At 51.5% G+C, this 27,181-nt stretch overlaps 1 protein-coding gene across 1 annotated transcript; it reads right to left on the reverse strand.

Annotated features, from left to right (window-relative positions):
* Positions 1–669: 669 nt before the first annotated feature.
* Positions 670–3,136, reverse strand: LOC131096451 (serine/threonine-protein kinase pim-1-like). Its single transcript, XM_058044789.1, has 5 exons — positions 2,582–3,136; positions 2,408–2,458; positions 1,844–2,210; positions 1,025–1,201; positions 670–776 (listed from the first exon to the last, which is right to left on the reverse strand). Exons 1-5 carry the CDS (start codon positions 3,134–3,136, stop codon positions 670–672), a joined length of 1,257 nt encoding a protein of 418 aa, XP_057900772.1.
* Between the last annotated feature and the right edge of the window lie 24,045 nt (positions 3,137–27,181).

Below are 27,181 nucleotides of genomic sequence, written 5' to 3' on the forward strand. Positions count from 1 at the left end.
GGCAGAGCCAGGAGCCCACTCCCATTTCGTACCCACCCCAGCCCATCCTCCCAGCCCTGCCAAAAGCAGCTGGGCAGCGACTGAAGAATGAGCTGCATCTGCCCCAGCAAAGGGGGAGCCTTTGGCTCCCAGCCAGGCTGGGCAATGCCCAAATCTGGCAGAATTTCCCCGGGTGGGGACTCACCTGCAAATTCCCATTGGAGTTTGGCTTTGAAGAAGGTGCCAGAATCAAAGTGCATCACCTTCAGCCTCCCCTGGCCAGGCTGAGGAAGAGCTTGTCATCCCTGATGTCACCCTCGCTGTCTCCAGCAGCAGCAGCAGCAGCAGCAGCAGCAGCAGCAGCAGCAGCAGCATCCCCACCCGGTACAGCTTCTGCAGGGGCTCCTTCTCCTTCCCTGGGGGCAGACCAGGCTCTCAGGGCTCTGCCCAGGGCCCCAGCTGTCAGGGAACCAGGACAAGCAAACCAGCTGGGATGGCGGCCACCAGTGCTGGGCAGAGCAGCTCAGCTCCAGCACAAGGGCTGTGTGTTCCCATCCCATGACCCCGGTGCAGTGACACTGGCAGCACAAAAAGCTCTGGGTTCCTTTGCTTCTTATTACCAAGGCATATGTGGAGCAGGAACTTACCAGGGCTCTGGATCAAAGTGTGCCTGTGGCTCTCTCCCTTCTTCTATGGCAGAGGAATATCCCACATCCAAGGATCACAGAACAGGTCTTCCAGTGCGGGTCTGTCCAAGGAGTTCACGGATAAACACCACCTGATCAGGTCTTTGCACTCTGGGGAGAGAAAGCAGAAAGTGGCGGTCAGCCAGAGAAGGCTCCTGTCTGATTTAACCGTTTATTACCGTGCCCAGGCCGTGCTGGATGTGCTCAGAGCTGGGCCTAAACTTTGCCATCAATTCTCTGTTTTGGAGGAGAGCAGGACATGTGCCACCTCCTCAGCAGCTGCCAGAGTGGGATGCCCACGACCCCGCTGCTGGCTCCCAGCACTGGCATTCCCCCCGTGCCCAGAGAAGAGGATCCACCTTGAGAGAGCCGTTGTGGCAGCGGGAGCTGGCCCCAGCTGAGGTTCTGGCCCCTCCTGAAAGGGTGCTCCCCGCAGACCATCTGGTGCAGCAGGATGCCCAGGGACCAGATGGTAGCTGGCTCGCCATGGTACCAGCCAAAGTCGTTCCATTCCGGGGGGCTGTAGGACAGTGTTCCTATGGAATACAGATGGAGTTCATCAGGGGGATGCTGCTGCTCCCAGAGCCTGGCCCCAGCAGCCCTGGGTGTGCAGGGGCTGCATCAGGGGCACACAGGGTGACCACTGCCCTCTCGCCAGCACCTGGGACTTGTGCACAAAGTTAGGGTTGGAAAAGAAGCCTCTGGTGCTGGAAGAGGGCAGCCCTGGCTAGGCCCGACCATGACATGCAAAGGAAAAACCCACTCCATGATGGGGAAAAAACCTGCCCTTATCCTCCCTGCCTGCATTGCCCCCAAAATATTATGAAGCCAAGGCAAACAGGGCGAGTGGAGCAGCCCAAGCCCTTCCTCTCATCTGCACACCAAAGTGGCTGGGGCACAGGTTCCGCCCTCCCTCTCTGCTACCCCCACCCACGGGGGTTTTGGTCGGGCTGGCTGCCCCAGCACAGCCCCAGTCCTGGGCAGAGTGGCTGGCAAAGGCTGCCAGCAGGGCTGGAAGATGGCTGCCCACCCAGCCCTGCTCTAAAGCAACTCAGCTGAAGATTCAGTGCTCTGACTGGCAGCAAAAGGGAGAATCCCCGCTGCCACAGCCGGCTTGGACTGGGAGATGTTGGGCCATGAGATGTCAGCAGCAGGAGCACAGCCCTGGGTAGGCTCACCTGCAAAGTGAGTGTAGACTGTGTCCTGCAGGTAGGTGCCACAGCCAAAGTCAATCAGTTTGGCCTGCCCGGTGTCCAGGTCAACCAGGATGTTCTCTGGCTTGATGTCCCGGTGCAGGACCCCGCAGCTGGTGCAGTGCCGCACGGCCTCCAGCACCTGGCGGAACAGCTCCCGCGCCTCCTCCTCGGGCAGGAACTGCCGTGCCCCAATGAAATGCTGCAGATCCTGACACTGCTCTGGCCGCTCCAGCACCATCACGATGCAGTTGGGGAGCTCGAGCCACTCCAGCAGCTGGACCACACCGGGGAAGCCAGTGGACACCTTGGCCAGCAGCACGACCTCCAGGGGTGCGCTGGTGCCGTCGGGCTGCGGGAGGAGCACGATGCCGTCAGTGGGGCCGATGCCGTGCCAGGCCTGGGGAAGCCCTCAGCCAGCCCGGGATGCTCTGAGCCCTGCGCTGGCCCCACGCCCGCTCTCCCTCGGGGCGTCCTGGCGGCTCCCACCCTGCCGGGCCCCGGCTCATCCCCGGCCGGCAGCCCCGGCTGCTGGCCCCGCTCACTCACCAGCTCGCCCCAGTGCCGGACGCGGTTCCGTGGCACCCTTTTGATGGCCACCTGCAAGCCAAGGGCAGCAGCGGGGTGAGCTCGCCGCCCGCACTGCGAGCCCCATCCTCCGCCCTCCGCCCTCCTCCTCCTCCATCCCCTCCTCCTGCGCCCGCCGCCGGCCCCGCCGCTCACCGGGGCGCCGTCCGAGAGCCGCGTGGCCGCGAAGACTCTGCCGAAGCCGCCGCGCCCCAGCAGCGATCCCAGCCGGTACCGCTCCTGCAGGGCCTCCTGCGCCGTCCCTGCGGGCGGGACGCGGCTGTCAGCGCTCGGCCCGGGGCCAGCAACGACCCCCGAGCGCCCCTCACCCGCCCCGGGCCGGCCATGCCCAGGCGTTCGCTCCCGGGAACGCGGCACGGGAGGCTCGGGGCCGGCGGCCGCGCTGCCGAGCGGCGGAGCTCGGGCCGGGGAAGCCGCAGCGGAGGCGGCGGGAGCGGCCGCGCCGCGTGTGTGCTCCGCGGGCCCCGGGAGGAGCCGGGGCCGGGGCCGGGGCCGGGGCCGGGCTCGGGCCAGGCGGAGGCAAAAGGCGGCGATGCCGCCCCCGCCCAAGGCACTGATGCTCGCCCAGCAGCGCCACCGCCAGTACAGCCAGAGCCGGGCGGAGGCGAGACCGCGGCGGGACGGCCGGGGCCGGGCACGGGGCAGCCCCGCCCGGGGCCGGGGGCGGGCCGGGGGCATGGCCCGGCCCATCACGGGGAGAGGGAGGCGGGGAGAGGGGAGGGACGCCGGGCAAGGGACCCCGAGAGCAGGGTGCCCGACAGCGGGAAAGGGAGAGAGAGAGAAAGAAAGAGAGAAGAGAAAGAAAGAGAGTATTCAAAATATCTCTTTGCTGCCGCCGCTTCTGCTGCCGCCGCTGCTGCCGCCGCTGCCGCCGCTGCAACTGAAGCACCGGGGCCGTTCGTCCCCGTGTCCGTTCCCCGCTCGCCCCACGAGCCCCACGTTCGAGCCCCGCGTGCCCCGGGGGCAGCCCCTCCGTCTGCCCAAACACGGGAACTTTGCAGCGCTGAGCCCAGATGCAGAGCCCTGACTCCTGCACGCTGGCACAGCAATCCCCTCGCTTGCTGCTGTGCATTGTCCTTGCTGAGGGTCAGACACTGTCGGGGCACCTTCCCTTGGGGTAGGATTCCTACCTGACCTAAGCACCACACTTACACCTCCAGTGTTGCTTTCCAGTAAAAACAGGGGAAGGAAAATTCTGTGTGGCTCATGGTATTTTAGTGTCTAAAAATCACTAAGTCACCGATCTTAGAGGTGCTGTGCATCTGGAATTACTGGGATGCAACACAGAAAAGGGGAGCATAGAAATAAATAGAGGAAAAGATCTTGGATTGTTTCTTTCATTTTCATTTTACTTCTGGAAAGCTGTTTCAGTTTTCCAGGAATCTTCTCCTGTCTGCTCTTCCCAAGAATCTCTCATGGAGAACAAGGTCAAGCTTCTGTCACAAGATTGCCACCGGGAAATTATGCCACTGGTGAAATTTTCATGATGACTGTTTGTGCTGGCTTAGGGCAAATTTTGGGAGGAAATCTCCAAAAGGGGTCCGTCTAGAAAGCAAGTTCAAATGGCCCCTCCCCCTACTAGTTCAGGAAAAGACTTCCCTCGAGAAAAGTGAAAAAAACCCAGTTTATTTAACAAGTAAAGTATTCATAAGCATAAAAAATGAATAATATTAAATAAAACCTCTAAACCTCTGACAGTGGTGAAGAGATGGCAAATTCAGAAAGTCCTTTTTGTGGGTTGTAGTTGGCTCACTCGGTCTCTTCTAAGTCCCTCTGGCGCTGGAATGCAGTGTCCCAGAGCTCGGGGGGCCACAGGTGTGAGCTGCTGCCAGTGTTTGTCTGGGTTTTCAGTCCAGAACAGGTTTAAACAGTTCCAAGAAAAAGGAAAGCCACAGTCCGAGGAACTTCGCTTCCTAAGCTAGCTAAAACCAAATTGCTAGACCTGGGCTGTGAAGGCATCGGGAAATTTCCAAATCTGGGCACTGGCGGTCCCAGCCAACACCAGAGCTGGATGATGCTGGTGCCAGAACCTGCAGATTTCCAAATTTTGACTTTCTGTGCCAGCAAATCACTGGACTTGGGCTGTGCCAGCACCAGGAAGTTTTCAGATCTGGGCGCTGGCACTGCCAGCCAACACCAGATCTGGGTGGTGTCATTGCCAATGACAGAAATTTGCCAGATTTGGGCTCTGCTGGCACTGAGAAATTTCCAAATCTGGCTTCTGGTGCAGGAAACACAAGATGTGGGGGCAGTTCCAGACCCAGTAGCAGGAAGCTGCCACAGGTTTTGGGTTTCTGTGCCAGCAAATTGCTGCACTTGGGCTGTGTCAGAATAGGGAAATTTCCATATCTGGGCACTGGCAGTGGCAGCAAACAGCCCATTTCAGGCTCCAGGCTCCAGGAAGGACTGGGTCTGGATGCCTTCCTCTTTTCTTTCCTTCTTTCCTTCCATCTTTCTTGGGATCCTGCTGCCAATAAACTCCAGATTGGGCGGTGCTGGCAAGGGGAAATTGCCAGGTTTTAGCTTTCTTTGCCTGCAAATTCTGGACATGGGTGGTGCCAGAAGAGGGAAATTGCCAGATGTGGGCACTGGCAGTGCCAGCGCACACCAGATCTGGGTCAGGGATGAGCCGGCACTGAGAAATTTCCTGATGCTAATTTTCTGTGCCAGCAAATTGCTGGAATTAGGCTGTGCAGGCATCTGAAACATTCCCGATCTGGGTACTGGCGGTGTCAGCAAATCCGAGATCGGGTTGCTGTAGGTACCAGGTCTTTGCTTGGTTTTGACTTTCTTTGCCAGCAAGTTGCTGCACTTGGGCTGTGCAAGAATAGGGAAATATCAAATTCTGGGAAATGGCAGTGCCAGCAAACACCACATTTCAGGAAGGACTGGATCTGGACCCGTTCCATCCCTGCCTCCCTCCCTAAACAAGGTGCCAGAGGGGCTGGAGAGCAGCCAGGCAGAAAGGGACCTGCAGGGACTGATGGACAGCAGGCTGGACATGAGCCAGCAGTGTGCCCAGGTGGCCAAGGAGGCCAATGGCTCCTGGCCTGGCTCAGGAATGGTGTGGCCAGCAGGAGCAGGGCAGAGATTCTTCCCCTGCACTCAGCACTGCTTGGGCAGCACCTTGATTGCTGTTTGTAGTTCTGGTGCCCCCAATTTAGGAAGGACATGGAAGGGCTGGAGCATGTCCAGAGAAGGGTAAAAAGGCTGGGGAGGGGTCTGGAGCACAAGAGCTGTGGGGAGTGGCTGAGAGAGCTGGGGTTGTTTATCCTGGAGGAGAGGAGGCTCAGGGGAGACAAGGTGGTGTCAGGGCATGGATTGGATTTGATGATCTCCACAGCCTGTTCCACCCTTGCTGATTCTGGGATTCTCTGAAACCACCCTTGGAGCAGTTGCAGGAGGAGCCCTGGGCCTCCTGTTCAGAAGCTCCAGCAGCCCAGGTCCCTCAGCTTCTCCTGCCAGCCCCAAAGCCCATCCTGTCAGTCCTGCAGAGCCTCTGCAGCTCCTCCTCACAGCCCAGAACAGGGAGCCCCAGAGCCAGACACAGCAGCCCAGATGTGCCCCCCTGGCCTGGGGTGCCTCTGGCAAGGGAGCAGCACCAGGCACTGCAGGAGCCTGCAGACAATTGATCTGAGGGCCAAAGCTCCTTCGCTCCTTCTGAAAGAGCAGGAACAGTTCCTCATTCCAGTGTGGTGGAATGCTGGGCACCACAGCTCCAGGTGAGGACTGGACACAAGTTTGCTCCCACTGAGTGCTGGGATGGGTTCTGCAGGAGCTCTGGGCTCCTGTGCTTGCCAGGCACAATGAGGAGAGAAGGAGCTAAGTGCGCTGATGTGGGAAATGGATACCTAGAAAGCTTTTAGGGCCTAGTAGAATGCCCACAGAGTATGAATCTGTATATAAACCTTGAGACAAGAAATGCTAACTTAAAAATGCCATGGAATAGGACAGATATTGTTGAGAGAGAAATGGAGGTGGAAAAAAGTTCCAAAAGATGGCCTTGCAAATAAGATTTTGGAAAAACAGAGCTATGAAAGATGCATTGTAGTGGGACCCACGAGGGGCAGTTTTAATAATTGGCTGTAAGGCATTCACAACGTGGCATGGCAAAAGGCTGATAGACCAAAAAAACTAATTATAATGTATTATAATTAGGAAATAGTTGGCTTCTGATTGTGATGGTGTGAATTATAACATCTGTATTGTCTCACCCTTCTCATAAGACTGAAAATGGAATAAAAGTTTTTAAAACACCTCTCAGTGTCCCCATCTCTAGGTCAAGAAAAGAGTATTATCCAACACACTGAAACACCTTTGCCTTGAGCATAACCCAGCCTGGACCAAACACACTGCAAGGTTTCCCCTTTGGCCCATGTCTCAAAACATCAGGTCTGCTGTTTGACAGCTCAGGTTGGTTTGGTGTCAAGGAGTTTCCCTCAGAAATACGGGGTTTGTCCTCCTCTGTGCCTTCCCCTCAGCAGCCTTGGGGATGCTCCTGTGTGAAGCCATCTGTCTCACACAGTTTGAGACAACTTCAAACAGGATATTGTGCAATAAGTCGTCTCCTCTGAAGTGTTCCGACAACCCCTTTCCAGCAATAGGAAATTATTACTGATAGATGAAAGTGGAAACTCCCAACAGTTTATTAACAAACAGAATCCCCCCATGACACGCGTCACAAGAAGGCGCCGGGGTCTCTCTCGGAAGAACAGGAGCTGTCACGGAGCAGTTCCAGCAGCTGATGGAAGCTCGGGGGCTCGTCCGGCGTCGGCTTTCTCCCACAGCAGAGCTCCATGGGGCGGGCAGGGCAGTGAAGCGGCTGGGCTGGAGCCCCTCGCTGCCTTTTCTCCCCGGCGTGGCTCAGCCCACAGACTCTCGGGCTGGGAGCGGGGCCGCTCCGCTCCTGCCGGCACCGTGTCCCTGGGCTTGGACAAACAGTTTCCTGCCAGGAGAGCCCTGCACACTGCTCCACAGATCTTTCATACAGGCCCAAACCAACTCCAAACACTCTGTCAGCTGCAGCTTTGCACAAAGGGCTGCAGCAATCCAGGACAGCTGCAAGTGAGTGTTGCAAGGCTCTTGTCTTGTTCCTGACAGCAGAATTCTTGATGATCTTGTGCAATTTTCTCCAGATGTAACATGAGAGCTGAGGTTTTTTTGTTAAAATACTTTATGATGAGTAACAAGCCTTGGGAGCATGAGGTGCAGGACTGACATGCGAAAGCATGAGCATATCCTCCAAAGTGGCCAGTTTAATTGTCCATTTTATTACTCTTGTATTTACTCCACACTAATAAGGAAAACCAAGCTCTGCTTGGAGGGAAAACAGGCATGGGATACACTACAGTCCCTCGCAGGCTCAGCAGGGCTGGCAGTGACACAGCAGGCAGTCTGCTTCATTGTGAACCACTACAGAGCTGCATCCCAATCTGGTTTAAGTGGCGTGGTATTATTAAGAGCTCCTTTTCTGCATGAGATACAAAAAGGAGATCCCAAATGATCTTCATGCAAGCATGCAGTAAAGAACTGCTCCTGCTATCCTATTGAAGCGTTTGCTTTGGCAATTACACTCTTCCCATTCATCTTTTGATGCAGACACCTCAGGTTTTCCCCTACACCCTTGCAAGGCTGGCAGTCACTGTTTCCCATTTCCTATTCTTCCCCAGAGATGGTGCAGTGGCTGCTTTGAAACAAAGAGCCCTGGGATCTGGACAGCTTGAAGGAGCATGAAATGCTAATTAAGTGCTCATATTGGTAACACCCAGGTCTGCACTGCCCAGTGCTCTGCAGCAGCAGCAGCAGGACCATGCATCATTCCTGTTGGTGGATGTTCATGTTTCTCATGTGCAAGAGCAATGACTTTGAGGAGGGACAAAAATGCCCCTCTCCAAACAGTGGGTGTGCAAGGAGATGTGAAGTTTCATAGCCTCTTCTAGGATATTTCAGAAAGATCTAAGAGAATATTGTGGCATGGGGTAGGAATTCCAGAGGAATCCCCAAAGGGCGCATTCACTCTGCTGCTGATGGCAACCCCATAAGCTCACAAACCAATTTTCCCTGCAATGTGCCACCCTGCCTGGGCTTTACTAGGCCGGGACTAGACCCAGAGCCAAGCAAACACATGCAGCCAGGTGACATTGTGTGACATCGAAAGCTGGCAACCATGAGGACTTTGCTGTCAAAAGGTTACAGTTTGCACTGGGCCCAGAATTGTTTTTCCCTAAGGCAAAGCAACTTGAAATGTGAAGTTTCAAAGCTTTGAATGACTATGAAAGGAAACTGCAGAATAATTTCTGGAAGGGTAGCATTGTCAATGATCATGCAGCCCACCAACAGCTGGAGCTGAATCCAGAATTGCTTCTTTCAGCTGTGCAGGAATTCATTCCACTGGCAAGCACTGGTCCATGGGAACAAATGATCCCTAGCTCTGGGCTGAATTGCACCCAGGCTGCAGTGCAGATCTGAGGAACCCTTGTCACTTGTTATTGGCCTCCCAGTGCACTCATCCTTCTGCAAACAAGGGGCAAACAACACAGCTGCACTGCTCTCCCGGGTAAATATACGTACAGGTGACTTTGCCAAAGCAGTGCATCATTTCCCAGTGAAATACACGACCTCTTCTTACCTATGGAATTGTGATTGAAGACACCTGTGAGCCAGATCTGTGGGAGATTGCAAAGGAGCAAAGCTTTGGGATTTGGACACACTTCTCTTGGTTTCTTTGCTCAGGCCTTTGGTGAGCACAGAACACACCTAGGTAGAAAACCTTTGACTAGACAGGATCTTTTGGATCCATTGTCCCCCAAACATGTTAATGTGTGGCCCTGTTACAATGACAAGTTGAAAACAGCAGCACAAATGACACAAAGAAAAGATGGCCAAAGAGGAAGAGGAAAGAGAAGAGGCCCAATGAGGAAAGGATGTGGTGAGACACAGGCACATTGAGTGAGATGCTCTCCCATAATCTCTAGGCTGGCAGGTCCTGGTCTCACATTCTCCTCTTGGTTTTTTCAATTTTGTCGATTTATTTACTTTTTTTCATCATCAAAATGAAATATATAGAATTAAAAACATGTCATCAAAACTTAAAGACAGAATCAAAAGACATTAATTCAAAACTACATCTAAAGATCAGAACATATGTACAGTTGTAACTATCAAGCCTAACGCATCAATCCTATTCTTCAAACACTCTTCATACAGGCGGCAGCTTCTTCCTGAGCTTGGAGGAAAGAGAGCTCTTCTGGATGGGAGGCGAGGACTTTGTGGGAGAGGGAACATTGGAAGTGTCCCGAGAAAACTTCTCCTTAAGACTGTAACCAGTCAGATCTGCAAAATGGAGACACAAAGTTTAACAGAGAGGCAAAGTTTAACAGAGGCCACCATGCAAACCTAAAGCAGCTGAAGCTCCGTATTTCCTGGGACACATTTCCTGGAAATGTACAAACAGCTGCACAGGGAAACATGCTCCTGCTGGCAGACACTGAGGCAGGCCAGGGCAAACCCTGAGCCACTTGCCCAGAGCTGGCACAGGCCCAGCCTGGCCTCTGGGCTGCCCTGGGACAGCAGGGAGCCCAGAGCCCTGTGCTCCCCCGGAATGGCTCAGCTGCACATGCACCCTCCTGCTCCTCTGCCTGCCCCACAGCTCAGCAGCCCCACAGCTCCAGGGGCACTGGCAGCAGCACAGCTCATTACAGGGGCACGTGCAGGGCACAGCTGTTCCCTGGCAATGTGCACAGCCTCTCTGGGCTGCCACAAGACCCTTCCTCCCAGGAGAGATTGGCCCAGCTCCCCCCTCACCTCTGTGTGAGGCTCAGCCATGATTGCCTTCACCTTGTCCTCAACCTGGAGCAGCTTCAGGCCCCCCATGCCATGAGTAGGAAGGGCAATGGAGAGAACAGGGGCAGATGCACACCACAGAGACCTGCAGCAGGACTGAGGCTCTTTTCACCCATGTATCCTAAAATCTGCAGAGTTTTGGAAAACAACAAATGCAGGGAAAACACGTGGTGGGCTGTGAAGTTGCAGAATATCCAGCAATACAGCCTGTTTCTTCTCTGGGGCTTGGCAATGGATCCATCTGAATGTTTTACCCTATTGCAAAGCTGAGGAAAGGGTGGCAGGCAGTTTAGCCAGGCTGTCCTGTTCCAGAGAGTGTCTCTTGGGAACTATCAGGCCCAGCACCAACATTTAAGGCAGCATTTGCTTCAACTGTCCCATGGCAGTCAGCCTGTGAAGGTGCCTGTAAAGTGATTTATCATCTCAAGGCTAACATGAAACATCACTTTGAATAGAAAGTAGAGTTCTAAGGCCATGACAGTCATACAAGACTCCTTTGGCAGGAGCTGCACCTGCTGTGCAGGCTGTGCCACACCCAGCAGATTGTCCCCCATGTGCTCCATGAGGGCAAGGATGCTCTTCGTTTCCCAAGTTAATGGCATCATGAGGAGACATGGTTTTCCCAGGGCCTCTGTGGTTAGCACTGTGAAATACCAAACACTGCTCACAGCTGCAATTGCAATTGCCCCTCTGCCCACAAAAGCACAAGGCTCTATCCTTGGCCTTTGCAGGCACTTTCCCTTCCCCATCAGTCACCACATCTAGGAAAATCTGACAGACTGGGAGAACTCCAGGAAGCAGCAGGAAGCTGAGTCAGAGGAGCTTTAGTTTGGACATCAGGAAAAAGGGTTTTTCACCCAGAGGGTGGCTGGGCACTGGAACAGGCTCCCCAGGGCAGTGGTCACAGCACCAAGCCTGACAGAATTGAAGAAGCATTTGGACAACAATCTCAGACACTTGGTGTGACCCTTGGGCTGTTCTGGGCAAGGCCAGGAGCTGGACTCGATGGTCCTGATGGGTCCCTTCCAACTTTCCATATTCTTTACTTCTGTAATTCTGAGAACTGATGGGCTGCAGGAGGGCAGAAATAGGTGACAAGAGGAAAGAAGTGAGGTTGGTTGGAGAATCAAGTCACTGAGTCCACAGAAGATGCAGGATACAGGACCCTTCCCTCCAACCATTCCCATTGTCTGTCTCATCCCTTCTCCCTCCCCCACACACAAAGGTGAAGAACATCACTAAAAGAAGAAGAACCTGCTTGACTCCCATGTCCATGAGTGCAGTCTTTGCTCGTGCAGGAGTCACATTCTCCACCATGATCCCCAGGGTCTGACTGGCTGCTTTCTGAACAAATTCTGGGGAGTTGGACACCATCTGAAGAAGGACCCGAGCAACCTCATCCACCTCAGAGTCCATGTCCTTCTTCAAGGTCACAGAGAGCTCTCCCAGAGTGACAATGTCAGAGCAGGACACCTTGGAACCGAGGTTGGTCACCTGGGGAAGCCATGAGGGGAAACATAAGAATCACCTTGGAAAGAAAACCAGTTGCCTTCAACAGAAGTCCCAGGAAATGACAACACTTCCCATTGTGTCCAGAGGAACATACAAGGACAGAAGAGCAGGAGACCACAAGCACAGAAAGGCACTTACTCTGGCACCAATTTCTGGCTTCAGACCTGCTTACTGCAGGCGTAAATAAAAATTTCATTAAGTGTTCTATTTAACCCTTCTTAAATATCCACATCTTTGTTTTTAGGCCCTTTTACTAGAAAATAAATAAAGAGCTGCTTTCAAATCATGAAGGCAAAAGTCATAAAGATAAAAGAGTCAGGTGCTCCTGTTCAAAAAAGCAACACCAGCAGCTGAAGCACTCAGCCAGGAAACAGAAAACACAGGCTCAGGTCTACAGAATAATTTGCAGCGTTGAATTATAGCTTGGGCAGAGACTGGGACTCTGGCAACTAACATCATTAGTGTCTCAGTTTCTGCATTTGCACATTGCATTATGAAGGCACCACACTCAAAGATGAGTGTCAGATACCCGAGCTGCCAGTAAATACAGCTGCATGTGCCCACAGATCCTACAGACAGCTGACAGACATTGGAAATATCAGGTCTAAAACCAGAAATTAAGGCAGACCCTGAGCACACATGGAGGTGAGCAAGCACATACCTACTCTACACACTGTGTATGAAGTATGGGGGACAATTCAGAACAATGTTCTCACCTTGCTGGCAACTGCCAAGCAAACCTCACCAAGTCTACAAAGCAGGACCTCTGAATGGGACCCAGCCAGGTGTTGGATGGTGAAGAGTCCCTCCTCCTTCAGCTCCCTGAAAGGCAGAAGATTGATTTTTCTCTGCACCAAGGCAGCACCCTCTGAAATGACCAGGCTGGCAGCTCAGTTGAACAATGGGAGGTGCTTTACAAGGAGTGCTTAATGAAATCGTGGAACGCGTTGCCCCAGGATGCTGTGGCTGTCAAAAGCATTCACAAACCCAAGAGGCAAAGAGAGGGGTTTTAGAGTGGCCATTTGAGAAGACAGCCTTTCTGAAATCTCTGGCACATGAGGCCCCTCTGTCACTGCTTCCTAGAAACTGTGAGACCGGGCCATGCTGCTGTTTGTTGTCACCTCCCTGTACCTGTCCCTGAGACACAGTTGCATGGGGCTGTTATTGGGGCATTTTCCTTCTTTGTCAGCCCCAGCAGGCATTCAGCAGGGAGAGTCTGCACTGGCTCTCTGGAGCTGAGTTTCCACTCTGTGATCTCGGCCTCTCTGTCACCCCCTCCACTCCCCCTCACACATTCCCCAAAAAAGCAGCAGGATGTCTGCTGGGACCACCTCAGCCTGCAGGAAGGACAAGTGGGTCCTGGCCTCTCCTGACCCACAGCACAGCTTTCTTTCATCCCAGCATGGAAATATAAAAACTGTATTATCACATCACACAGAAGGCCAGGAGCTTTTTATTTTGGCTGCAAGTGTCCACAGGGCATTGGGGAAGAGGAGAAAAAGAGTGTTTTGCAGTAAGCAACCCGGCTACTCAGGCAGGGTGGTAGGAAAAGTGTCTGGGAGCTGCTTTTTAGGACTTTGGTTGTTCTGCTGAAGCTTCTGACAGAGCTTATGGGCAGATCCCAGAGCTGTGGAGAGTTCCTGGGAAATTTGTCCTTGGATATGTCTACAAATGCTCTCCCAGCCATGAACTGCCATCTATGTCCTGTCCATATATTACTGCCTTGACTGTTGAGTGTCTGAGGTGCCTCTTGAGGCTGCTATGGACCTCCTTCACCAAGGAATGGAATGTGATACAACATCCCTTCCTGCTCATGTTTGGGCACTGACAGAGCCTGGACCAAGCTCTGGCCAAGCAAGACTGCGAATGAGAGCAGCTCATGGTCCTCAGCTCTTCCCTCCTGCTGGGACAGACAGACATGGCCATGGGGACAGAATGGAGCTGCCCCATCTGCCAGGGCACTAAGAAGGATGTGAATTTTTCTCTGCCCTGTCACCACCAGTTCTGCCTGGGTTGCATCCTGCAGTGGGCAAAGAGAAATCCAGCGTGCCCACTCTGCAGAAGAATTATAGAAGCTGTCAGGTTTTCTGAGTAGGATGAACAGGACTACATACAATTTGCCACCAGCTCCCCCAAACAATTGCTAGAGTCCAGCAGGGAGAGAGCCTGGCCACCTTGCTGAAAGCAGCCCCCCAGACCCTGTGATGGCTGCTCCATCGTCCCCACAGGGAACACTGTCCCCAGCTGAGCAGGGGCTGCAGGGCCAGAGCCTGTGGATGGCCTCCTGCCCAAGGAGTGGGCTGAATTTTTCAAATAACAATGTCATCTGCTGGACCAAAGGTGGCCCTGGCTGCAGCAGAAGCTGGAGGGAATATGCCAGCAGCAGAGATGGCTGGTTAAGGAATTCATAGAGCAGCATCCTGCACGCCCTCTGTGCCTATGGTCAAGTTGCCAAAACCGTGGTGCCAGTACTGCAGCTTCTCCTCTGTCTGAATTGCTGCAAGCATAGTCCAGGGTAAAGAAGCAAAAAGGACCTTTGCATGATCTCCACAGATGTTTTATTCAGCTGTGCAGGGAGATGTTCAGCTCCCAGCACCCACACACAGAGGGTCTCACTTTGTCTCCACAGGGGCCTGGGGGCTGACCCTGATCTTGGGGCAGTACAAAGATAAGGGCGCCAATCAGGGAATAGGGAAGTTGTGGCTCAGGAACACAGGAACAGACACAGGAACAGGAGAAGGAGCCAATGGGGTCTAACAGCTTTTTGGGGGAAGCTTCTTGTGTCTCCCTACACGAGGGAATGCCCCCCCAGGGTCTCCACAATTCCTCCTGTTTCATATTATTAGGAAAACTTCTCTGAAGGATCAACTGAATCAACACAAAATGACAAAAACCATCAAAAGCACTCACAGGACAATTGTTCAAAATTCAAACAATTCTGAGTTCCCAAAGTGCCAACAGATTTCTTGGAGTGTCTTAGATCTGGCAGGAGGGATGCAGGGTTTTCTTAGCACAGTTTATCAGGAAGCTGAGTCATACATACTGAACCTCTGGTCCATGGCCTGCTCACTGCCATCGTGCAGCAAGGAGGCCCAGAGGCTGCTGTGCTCTGGTCCTGTCAGGGATGAACACAGCGGCTCTGTGGCCAGTGCCAGCTCCAGCAGCTCACAAGAGGAGACTCCTTCCAGAAGCTCTGCTGGCTCCAGTGTGGCAGACCAGCAGAGCCCACTGGAAGCCACCCTGCATTGCAGCCACCCCCAGCTGCGCCCATCATCACTGCAGAGCAGGAGCTGCCCCAGAGGAGCCGCGGCAGGAGCTCGTGGCAGTGGCAGGTCCCTGTGCCCAGGGCAGAGCCACAGAACCTCTGCTCCTGGCTGGGACAGGGGCTGCTCACCCTGGTGTCCCACCGAGAGGAGGGATCCTGGGCCCCAAACTCTGCCCAGCCCTGCCAAAGGCCACCCCGCCAGCAGTGCCAGCAAGGTTCCTGCAGCCATTCAGTCAAATCAGAGGAAACAAATGTCTCTGTAGCTGACACAGCCTCTGCACACAGCTTTCTCCCCCTTCTCCTGGTGCCTTTCCCTGACTCCAGCAAGAGCTGCAGGAAATGCTGTGTGAGCCATGATGATGGAAGAGCTACTGATAAAAACACTGGGGTGATGCTTTCAGAGGAGTCATGAATGGAAGACTGACCAACCTTCCAGCCAATGGTATGCCAAAAGATTCCATTCTTTAAATAATTGCCTGCAATAAATTAGTAAAAAGAAAGATATGGAAACAAAATAAATCTCCCACAGCTGCTGGCTTTCCTCAGGCTCCATTGTCTATGTATTGCTAGACTTACTTCATCTAGGCAGAATATTAACTGCCCTGACTTGCTGGAGACTGACCACAAGGTCTCATCTGTGGTGGGCAGTCACTAAAATTAGCTCAGCAGAGGCATCTTCAGCTGTCCTAGTGTAGCAGAAATACATATTCTCTGCTTCATGGCTGTGTGGCAGCAGCTGCTGGTGTGGGTTTGTCAGCGTTGCTTCATGGATTACTCCTGGGAAGGAATTGTGTGCACAGGCACAGTATGATGGCTTCGATCTCCTCTAATTACTCCAATTGGATGATGGCCAGAACTTTTAGGCAAAAAACATCATGACAGAATAATTTACAATATTCTCCAAACTACTCCTGTGGTTTTGATTTTCTTACTGATTAGGTTCAGTGTCTGGCCTCAAGAAATCAGTCCAGAGAGAACAGGCAAAGCTCAGCTTGCAAGTTAGAGTGCAAGTCTTTAATCTGCTGTTTTTGCAGCATGTATAAACAACTTTTCAACATATTTGCAAAAAAAATCTCTTAGTTCTTGCTATACCTATCCAGAACCTGACTCTCTCCTCATTTTATTTTGATTTGAGATCCAAGCATGATTTATTTCTGGACAGGGAAGTAAGAACCAGCTGCAAATACAGACTACAAGTGTGAATCTATACTGCAGGAACTGAGCTGTAGCTTGGAATTAAAGGCAAGAAGGGATGCTATGGTAAATGTGAACATCTAGTGCTGACATAGGAGCCTTCTGCAATGCTCCACCAACCCATGGTTCACATTGCTACAAACTCTCTTTCTGGTGTTACGAAGAGTGTTGAAGAGCTGACTGTAAGTAAAAATATAGCCAGAATGATAATTTCTGTTAATATGGCAGACAATGACTATCTAATAATTCAGAACTCATAGAAGTGAGTATTCAGATTTCCACTTAGTATGTGCCTGCAGTTTTAATTTGAAATCAACAGGTTTATCCAAATCAAGTTATCCATAGGAATTAATTTACTCTATGGTCTGACTGAAAATGCCTCATTGTCTGATAAGTTTAGTAGAAATTTGCAAAGTCAACAGTCCACAGATTTTCATTTCTTGTTTAGTGGCTATTCTGCAGGAAAGCTTTTACAGACTAATCAGTTTGGATGTAATTAAAATGCCAGTACATTTAATCTAGCCATTTTGGTATTAGAACAAAACCATATGACTGCACAGCCTTTTAAAAAATATTTTAAAATAAATTTTCAAATCAACAGTCTGAGTAGGACTCAGAATAAAAACTCTACCAAACTTCAACTCCATTGGAAGATTCCCTTGTCACCCTGTGAATCAACTCTACATTCAGAAGATTAAAAGTCCCAATGATGGTGGTTTTGGTATGGTTAGGAATTGGGGAAGGATCTTCCTTCTCAACTCCATGCTGCAGTGCCTTTGGGATGTGGCCTGCTGGCCGTTGTTTGTGCAGCCCCATTGTTTCTCCATGGGGCAGAAAGTGCAATTGCATTTCCAGCCCAGAGCCCGTGAGGAGTGGGGCGTGCAGGGCTGTGCCAGACCCAGGCCAGCAGCTGTGCCACCAGAGGGTTTTGGTTCCTGCCCAGGGCAGCTGGTGCATCTCTGCCGTGAGTGCCTCCCCTTGCCAGGTGCCCATGGACAGCAGGTGCAGGGTTCTGCAAGGGGCATGGAACAGGGTGGGGATGTCTGCTGGCAACAGAGTGCAGCGGAGAGCAAACAGTCCAGGATGGTCCTGGAGTGTGTGACAGAGAACTCCTGACACAGCTGGTGACTGAGCCAGTGAGGGAAGGCACTGCTGGGCCTGCTGTTTGTGAGGGGAGAAGGGCTGCTGGGTGACAGGAGGGTTGGAGGCGGCCTTGGGCTCAGGGATCACAAAATTCTTGTGTTTGATTCCCAGAGAAGGAACGAGAGACATTGGGGAAGTGTTGACCTGCAACAAATTGTGAATTTGTTAAGCTTTAACAGGCAGTGCTTAGTTGTACCTTCCCTCACAGCAGTGGTTAATGTGTGCAAGTGGATGTCTTAGCCTTGAGAATAAAGACAGCGGGCCTAATGAGGACGTAGCTGCAATGCATTCAAGGAGAAGAAGGCTCTTAACCATGGAAGGAGAATTTGAGGAACGGGATGTTCACTCCATGACCACCAGAGACCCTCAAGAGACCCCTACTCTAAATGTCAGTAATTTTGGGGAACTCATTTAAACATGTCAAACACTTTGTGAGAATGTTTAGCCTGTGAGTTTGAGCAAAGGAATGAATAAAAGTAATGAAAGTAATGTCTTAGTTCCGTGGATACTAACCCGTGGGTGTGCATGTTTCAGGGCAGTGATTCCCATCGCACCCAGCACTGAAATAAAGTAATGCCTCTTTTCTCACACTGAGCTGGCAGTGTGGATCGGGCCCTGCTCGGTAACGTTCATTTTGGTCATTTCTATTGAAGCATAAGGAATGGTTGAAATGAAATCTTTTCCAGTTGTTTCCCTTTGGTTTACCTGTTTGAGGGTTAAAATTCTGTGCTGCAGGTGTGCTGGGTGTGTGCAGAGCAGTGCAGCCCCAGAAACCCCTTGGCTTGCCCACAGGTTGTCATGCCTTGTTGCCAGGTGTGCCCAGCTGTGGCAGGAGAAGGAGCCCGCAGCGCAGTGGGCACCGTGCCCTGCCCAGCCGGGGCTCTCTGGCACAGAGCAGCAGCAGTGCCAGCACCGTTCAACCCGCTCCTGCCTTGGCTTCCCCTGGCACACAGAAGCCTCTGGAAATCAGCACGGCCAGCGGCGTTCCCAGTTTGGAGCAGCTGCTGCTGGTGGGCAGATGCCGCCAGTTCGACTGCTGCCAAAGGGGAAGAAAGGCAGAGATATACACGCACCAGAGCCCTGGGCATGTCCAATAAAGGTGCAAATATGTGGGGAGATTTGTTTGGAAACATTTCAGCTGTGATGCCAACAGTGGCTTCTCTCCTGGTTCTGTGTGTTCTGGACGAGTAATGCAATGGTTGGCTCTGACAATTAAGAAGCAGATGTTATGTGGATGTTCAAATGTGTAGTGATGGTATTGTAATATATCCTCCCATAGTCCTCTTTCCCGTCCCCCTTGTAACAGCCTTGGTAGTCAGGGCATTTGGGGAGGGCTGGCTTGTGACCAGCAGGCAGGGTGTAACAACCTGACCTCCAGTCAGGATGCAAGAAATCCTCCAATAATCTCCACCAATGGACAGCAGAGAAAGAGTTGACTGACAAAACTTTTGGAGGGGCTAAGGGTATAAAAGGCAGAACATCTTTTTTGTAGATGAGAACGTGGCTACTAGTCACAGAGACTTCCAATGCTGCAATTTTTCCTTATTCAGTCCTTTGTTAAGGTTTACTAAACCTTGAAAATGTTAAAAGTGAGAGTCATTTCTCACATGTGCAATGCTGTGGGCCATTGTCTTGGTCTGGTTTCCTTTGCTTGGGTCCCATCTGAGTGCTCAACTGGGGTACAGGCTGTAGGTGCTTGAGGCACTCTTGGAGTTCCCCTTGGATCCCCTGAACCATGAGGGGAATTTGTGCTTCTTTGTGACAGAGAAGAACTTCCCTGGCTCTTTTGTGTTTGCTGTACGGAAGGTTGGTTATTGCTTTGCATAAATTCACAGACTAACATGCTTTGTGATGCTTTTCTTTGTCATACTTTGCTTTGTGATGTCATGGCATGGTTGCCACATCGTTGTGGTGACATCAGAAGGTTGCCTTGTGCACAGAAGGCCTGAGTGTCAGAGCAGCCTTGCTCACATCAGGAGAACCCTCCTGGTTGGAGCATTGGTCAGTGGGTAGTTGCACTCTGAGAGGCCATTTGTTTTTCTAGTGTTGGAGAAGACTGGCACAGCTCTGGGAATATGATCCACCATCTGGCCACAGCAGCTTTTGCTGCTTATGGTGTTTGTTTTCCCGCGTATTACGTTACACACTTTGCACGTAAGTAGAGTTTTCCATTCTACTTAGGTTAGGGTGTATCCTAACCTGGCTGTTGTATGTCTTCCTGCTGGTGGCTGAGTTTCTGATTTTGAAAGAGAAAGAGCATTAGGATGCCACTGGTGTGGTAAAGCTCCTGTCATGACATTCAGCTAAAAAGCGGGTGTCTGTAGCCACAGGGGCAGCATTTGCAGGGGAACCTGCAGGGCTTCCGTTCCCTCCACGGGAGAGTCTGTGGCAGCAGAGTCTGCCATTTCCTCAGTTTGCTGGGACAAGCAGGACACCTTTGAGATTGTAGACTGGCAGAGCTTCTTGGAAGGCCTTCTAAAAACTCTGCAGTTGTTCCCAGAATTCAGAGAAAGCTTATTTCTTTTTAACTTTTGTCATGAAAGGATTTGACTGTCTAACTTGACCTTTTTCAAAGTGCTAAAATAGTGATTCTCTTTGCAAGGAAATGCAAACTCCAAAGCAGTGAGTGTCTGCCACAGCTCAGAGGGATTTTAGGGAAGCTTTTCTGAGCAACTGTTTCAAGCAAGTTAATGAGAACCGGTGCATGCAACTGATTAAAAAAAAAAAAAAAAAAGAACCTCAAGGAGAGGATTTCAGAAGCTGTTTTATGTCTTTGGTAGAACAGAAGCACTGAGTGTTAAAGAACAATTTGCATTTTCTTGGTCATATTTGTATTCATTTACTGGCAAAACAGGCCAAATTGTATGCACAAGCAAGAATATTGTCCTGATCCCTTGCTGGCTGTGTGAATGAAATGTGTCTGCTGGAGGGATGTTGAGAAATGGGAAATCATCTCTGTTTGGGTTGACTTGTTCTGTGGGATTCAGCAGCCCAGGCAGTTTTCTGACAGCATCTGGTTCATTTTCCCTTCCCACTACAGGTCACCTGAAGCGTGTATTCAGCAGTGCTGAAGATCCTGAGGTGAGTAAGAAAGGGACATTTCAAGTTCCTGGTGTTTAAGAATTGTAGAACATGATATGAGCTGGGCCAGTAGCAGTAGAGTGTAGAGGGCCAGCTAGGAAGGCCAAAAGAAAATCCATTTTCACGCCTGAAGAAAAATAGCAAAGTGCGAAATGGATATTTTAAATTTCTATATCAGAGCTTTGAAGAACTACAAACCTAGTTTTGAAGAGAGAACCTTGCTTGCTGACGACAGATAGGGTGGAATATTTACATAGGAGCAATTTCCTGTACAGTTGAATTAGACCATTTTAATTTAGTCAGAGTCCCTTAGAATTCTATTCCTATCAAACCTTATGATATCTACTTCGAAGATGTCGTTGTAGAACAGGAAGGCCATCTTGCAATGGTGCCTGCAGTATCTGAAGTGCAATGGGCACCTTTGTGGCTGGGGAGCTGCGTGGGCCCAAAGGACGCAGGGCTGGCGGCCGTGAGCAGCTGAAGAGGAGGCAGCGTGGGGCCAGGGGGCCAAGAAGGCCAAGGGCACGGTGGCTGTGCCAGCAGCAGTGGGGCAGCAGGAGCAGGGCAGGGAGCGTGGCCTGTGCTGGGCAGCGCTGCGGCCACAGCTGGAGTGCTGTGTGCAGCTGTGGGCCCTGGGAAGCAGAAAGTCATGGAGGGGCTGCAGCGTGGGCACAGAAGAACAGGGGAGCTGGGCAAGGGGTGCAGCACAAGGCCAGGGAGGAGGGGCTGAGGGAGCTTTAGCCTGGACAATGGGGGCTCATGAGGGACCTTCAGGCAGACTTCCATAGATCCCTGCCTTAGATCCATAGAGCCAGTGCTCAGCACAAGGGCTGTTTCCCTGCCAAACATCCCTTCACTGCATCCAAGTGCTTTAGACACTGGAGTAGGTAACACTTGCATATTTTGTTTATTTGTTTGTTTGCTAGAAGGAGAAGCCTTGTGCAATTTCTCCTTCTCCAGGGAGCAAGGGAGCTTTTGCTCAGTCTTTCCTGCCCTTTTCCAGCACTGGCAGAAACACATCACTTTCAGGTTAATAACTCCCGTGTCTTTTGGCAGCCCAGGGAATCAGTGTGTGTTGTGTTTGGGAATTGAGCAGGAAATCAATGCCCTGGCATTCCAGCTGGTGCTCAGAGATTAGAGGAGCTGGGAGGGGCTAGGCTGCATTTTTGATTCCAGATACTTTAGCACCATCAGTGTGGTCGAGTCCAAGAGAAGAACTTGCCTGAGCACACATGCACAAAGAGTGCAGTTCCCAGTGCAGTGCTCTGGGTCTGATTGCATTCCATAAGGACCCACATGCTCCAGATTCCCCAAGAGTGTGGGTTACTGAAGCAACAGGAGAGCAAGTTCAGGATGGCTGCTGATCGGGGCACTGCTACCGAGTGCTGATGTGTGTAGTGACAGAAAGGACAGGATTGATTCAGGGTGACCCCCACATGGCGAATAATGTGCTTTGACTCTATGATGTAGAAGGTTAAACAAATGCTTTCTTAAGCTATGTTATATTACACTAGTACTATATTAAAACTACACTATTGAGATACTATACTAAAAAGCTACAAAAGAAAAATTTGTGACTGTCTCCAGACAGTCACAACACAGATTTTATCTAATTAGCTAATCAAGCTAAACAACTACCACTAAAATCCAATTAACAAATCACTTTCAGTAAACAATCACTATAACACATTCTACATGTACTAAACAAAAAGAACAGCCAGTAGAGATAATTGTTTTCTCTTCTTCTCTAAGTTTCTCACTACCTTCCCTTAAAAAAACCTAGGAGAGAGAGAGGAACTATATCTCTCTGTATTCAAAGAATGTAAATGCCACAGCACAGTAAAGGGAGATTTAAAAAGTGAGATCTGTCTATCTATCTTTCTATTGCATCTTCCTGGCTCAGCTCCAAACCAGTGGAAGATGCAAAGCTCACCTAAAGGCATCCCTTCAGGAGAGGAGCAGAGACAAGTTCCATTGACTGATCCTGAGCAGGCAGAGATGTTTCCCCCTCCAGAGATGGTTGTTTTTTCCCCTCATGTTTTCCTCCTCCAGCCTCTTGTGCCCTGAAGCCTTCTTTTTATCCTTTAAATTTTTGCATGTCCTGAGGGAATAGAAGTATCCCATGCTGTATCTGGGGCCTGGTGAATTTGCTCATACATGACACATGGTTTGCATTACATGACACATGGTTTCCTTCGCTGGCATCCCCAGGGCTGTGTACGTGCATTCGTTAATGGGGCCTTATGAGAAACTCTGTTAGTGCTGGTCAGAATTCTCAGTTGACAAAAGAGGGAGAAGAAACACCTTGGTCCTCCTCCATATAATGAGGTGGCCATAGGGGTTCTCTGACTTCCATCAGAGATATTTGCGTGCATCCTTATCTCCTGAATGACCCGGTTTTCTAACGAGAGTGTGGATGTCAGGAGGGAGGAATGCTGGTGCAGGCCTGAAGAGAAGGTGAACTCCAGAAGTGTCTCTCACAAGGAGTGAGCTCACCCAGGAAGCCCCTGCAGAGCCAGGATGGAGCTGTGGGACAGGGCGGGGTGTCAGTCACTACTGAAAGACAAGCAGGACATGGCAGAAGCAGAGACCCTCACCAGACCCTTGAGAAATGCCACCCCTTCCCTGTCAGCTGCCTGAGAGGCTGCTGGAGCTTCAGTCCCAGATGGCCCCTGATTGTAGGGCCAGAGTCACTGTGGAATCTGTGCCTCCCCTCGGGCAGAGAACGACCCAGGAGAGCAGCAGCACAGTGCTTTGGGAACGTGTGAGCCCAGCAGCCTTTGAGTCTTGGCCCACAAAGGGCGTATGGGAAGCTGAAACCCATCTTCTCTTGCTTTCTGTGCAGGTGCTTCTAGAGAAAGAGCAGGAGCACACTGCCTCATCTGAGCTGCCATGCCAGACTCAGGGAGAGCTGTTCCCAGCCCGAGAGCAGGAAGAGCAGCTCAGGCAGCAGGTGGAAGAGCCACAGGAGAATGGCCAGGTGAGCCTGACTGGCCAGGGGACAGAGGGAAGGGTAGGAAGAGGGGCATAAACCAGAGCTCCTGGGACTGAGGAGGCCAGGAGTCCCACAGGCACTGGAAGCACAGAGCCTTGGAATCTGCAGAGATCAGCACCAGGACAGGAAGGTTACAGTGGAAGCAGAGCTGAGTGGAAAAGCAGAAAGAAGGGGCTGAATAAATGTGATTTTGAGGCTAAAAGAGGGAAAAGCTGAGCTTGATGGCAGCTCTCAGTCACTGGCTCTGCTTTTGTGTGCACAGAACATCAAGGCAGAGCCACAAGCAGAGCTGCCTGAAACTCAGAGTGCCATCATGGCAGTGAAGAGGAGGAATGAAGACATCCAAGAGGAGAAGAATCTCCCTATGCAGAGGGGCAATCAACAAAAACAGGTGAATGAAGGAATGGCAGCCACTCCACTCATGAAAGAGAGTCCTTTCCATTGTTGTTTACAGAAAATTGACGAATAGATGGAGGCACAGCTGCAAGAAACTGAGACTAGGATAAAGGCAAGGAAGAAGAGGCTAGATGAAAAAATTAAAATCATCAAAGAGAAAATTAATCACCTCCTTCAGGAGCAAAAGGCTCTAGAAGAGCGAGTGAAATAGCACTAGGCACTGCAGTCACCCAAGGGGTGGTTTCTGCCTGCCCTGCCTTTCCAGTGCAGAGCAGCAGCAGGGGTGGGTGATGCCTCTGAGTGCCATCCTGATGAGGCCTCTGTCAGAGCTGCTCTCAGGGACACTTCCTGCTCTGCTGGATCTCAGCTGATGCTCTAGGCAGTGGCATTACTCCTCTGGCCATTTAGCCAGCAGTCACCCGAATGAACTCCTGCTGGCTTCTTCCAGGTGACCTTGTTTCTTGAGGTGTTTTTGCAGGTGAACATGGTCACTCACATAGATTTGGAATACGAGCCACAAGCTGTCTGTATCCCTTGCGGATCTGCTCCTGTCCTTTACTTTCTTCCCAGTCGATGACTCCTGGCTGACGGGCACAAGCTGTAGTCTCTGACTGCTTTGTTCTGTTTGACTTGAGGTGGAAGTGTCGCCATCCTACCTGGCAGCCTGCAGAGAGTTCCAGCAAATGACGGGCAACCAAGAGCCCCGAGGCTGGCATGAGGCCCAGGAACTGACCCATCCAGAGATGCTGCAGGATAAGCATGTCCCGAGGAAGGTGCAGAAAAAGAGAATTTCATGGCAGGAGGTAGAATATTAGAATGAGGAGCTGCAAATGTATCTGCAGACCTAGGAGGGGGAAAGGAGTCTTTGGGAGGAAGTGGAGCAGTCATTGCTGCAGTCATCCTTTAGAACAAGAAACTGGCTATGAACTCGAGTAAAACCAGCCTTTGGTTTTGACCATTTGGTTTCACAAGTGGACATCCAAAGCAATCCAGTTGAAGAGCTCTGCATGTGGCTGACAGCAGCTTCCTAAGGGCTTGCATTTCAAATGGCAATCTCTCTTGCATTTCAGGGCAATCTCTGCCACACCTTCCTGACATCAACTCATTTCTTGTCTCAGATCTACACCGACTTTGACACTGAAGCTGCTGCAGAAGCAGCATTGCCATCCCAAGGAGTCTTTGCTCTCCAGCTGAAGAAGTGGAGCCTGAGCCCTTGGTTCACCTCCCGTGCTGACCCAGCTGCTGCTCAGCAACAGGAGATGGTGGGTGACTCCCTGGAGCAGCAGAGTACGTCTGGTATCTTTCTCATCTGAGGGACAGTGTGTTGTGTGCACATGTCAGCATAGCTGTACCAAGGGTTCTGATCAGTTTAGTGTCACAGAAATGCTGGCAGTGCTCCGAGGCAGCAAGAGAGAGCTCTGGGTGTTCCTGCTGCCTCTGAGGGCAGCTTAGACTGGCTGGAGTTTGCCTGGGCTTCCCTCTCTGCCGAAGGCAGAAGCAGGGATTGTTCCTGGATCAGCAGAAGGCTGTGACTGCTTGAGTCCTAGCCACTGGCAGAAGCCCTGCTGAGATCAGTCTCTAGGAAAACACATCAAGCCCTTTGTGATTCTGCAGCACAACCCAATGAATCTGCTTCTTGCCCTGCCAGTGCTGTGCTCTCAGATAAGATCTGGTAGGGTTGAGAACACAGCCCAGTGGATTCTGTGTCTACCATCACCTCTTGGGACAAAAAGGGCACTGATCTGCACCTCGGCGTGGCTGATCTCAAAGCCCATCCTGTTGTATCCTGAATGGGCGCAACAGCTTGTCCGGGGCTCAGGCTCACTCTGGCTTCTTCCCATCAGTGCCTGTCAGTGCTAATGCTGGGGCTTTGCCAGCCTTGTTGTGGTCTCTGCCCTGCCCCTGAGGGCTGGTGGGAATGCAGAGGCTGGAGCCTTCCTTAGCTGGGAGGGTCCCACTGCTGCCCAGCTGCTGCAGCGCGGAGCTGCCTGAGGCCGCAGCCCCTTCTCTGGGCCGGCTTCTGCCTCGCATGGCCTGGACTCACAAGAGGGTCAGCATCTCCTCTGGGCAGCTCTCTGTGTCACAGGGGCACCTGAGGAGCACTGCTGTCCTCTGTGCCCGTGCCCGCCGTGCCGAGTTGGGAAGATGGGGACATGTGGGGTGCTGAGAGGGTGAGTGCAATGGGAGCGACTGATCCGCGCTGTCAGGGTGAAGAGAAGCGGCGCGGTTCTTCATGCGGGGCACGGGCGAGGGCGTCTTTGAGCTCAGCCTGCTCATAAAGGGTGAGGGTCCTGATGCTGAAAGCCCCGTGGGGATTGGTTCTAGCATGAGCTGCTCTGGTTTACAAACGCAGAGTCATTCTTCTGGCAAACTGCTGCAAGGTGGAAAAGATGGGAACACTTGGCAATATTCTGAACTTGGCATCTGTTCAGAGGAATTGATTCTAGATGTCCAGGTGCATTTAATCTTAGCAAGTAGAAAACCTTTTCTAAATCTCACAGTGTTTATTCCTAAGAAAACAAAGGCACTGTTAGTTCCAGCTCTCTTTAATGTTTCTAGATGACAAACTTACTTGCCTAGGTAAGTATTCTCTTCTGGTCTCAGTCTCCTCTGAATGTATCTCCCTGTGCTTCCCTGTGTGCCTGCTGTCAAGAGGTTTCTCCCTTCAAAGGATGCTGGAAATCAGTCTCTGTGACAGCCACTTGTGCTGTGGGCCTGCTGTTCTTTTCTTGTTGTTCCAGTTGCTGTTCCTGTTGTTGTTAGCCAGCTGTCCACCAAGGGAGGGCTCAGAGCCCCAGACAGTGGGGCTGCCTTTTGTATCTCCTAGAAGGTGTGATCTCTGCTTTAAAGTGAACATCTTGCATTTTGTTTCCCTCAGGGAGAATGGTGAAGATGGAAAGTCCTATTCTAAAATACATTGAACTGGAAAATATTGGCAGTGGGTGAGTCCAAGCAATGTTAATGGTACAAAACTATGCATCAGGTGTTTTGCTGGTGGAATAGGTATCAAGTGTGAAGTCAGACAAACTGCAAATCTGTTCAGGCACTGGGCTTAGATTGTCAGTGCTTATCAGAATTTCTAGGTGTGCTCAGAAGGCATTGTCAAAGACATCTTCATGCTTCCAGTGTCCTGCAGGCATTTACAGTAGAGATCTCCTGTCTGGGCTGGCTTTCACTGCAAGATCTAAATGGCTTCTCCTTTCTCTGCTTCTGTTTTGTTTCTAGGAGTTTTGGAGACGTTTATAGAGCACTCAACACTGCCACAGGAGGAGAGGTAAATGTCAACAGCCCCTGCAGACTCTGCTGC

The sequence above is a fragment of the Melospiza georgiana genome, unplaced genomic scaffold (assembly GCF_028018845.1).
Source record: "Melospiza georgiana isolate bMelGeo1 unplaced genomic scaffold, bMelGeo1.pri scaffold_29, whole genome shotgun sequence".
Taxonomy (NCBI): Eukaryota; Metazoa; Chordata; class Aves; order Passeriformes; family Passerellidae; genus Melospiza; species Melospiza georgiana.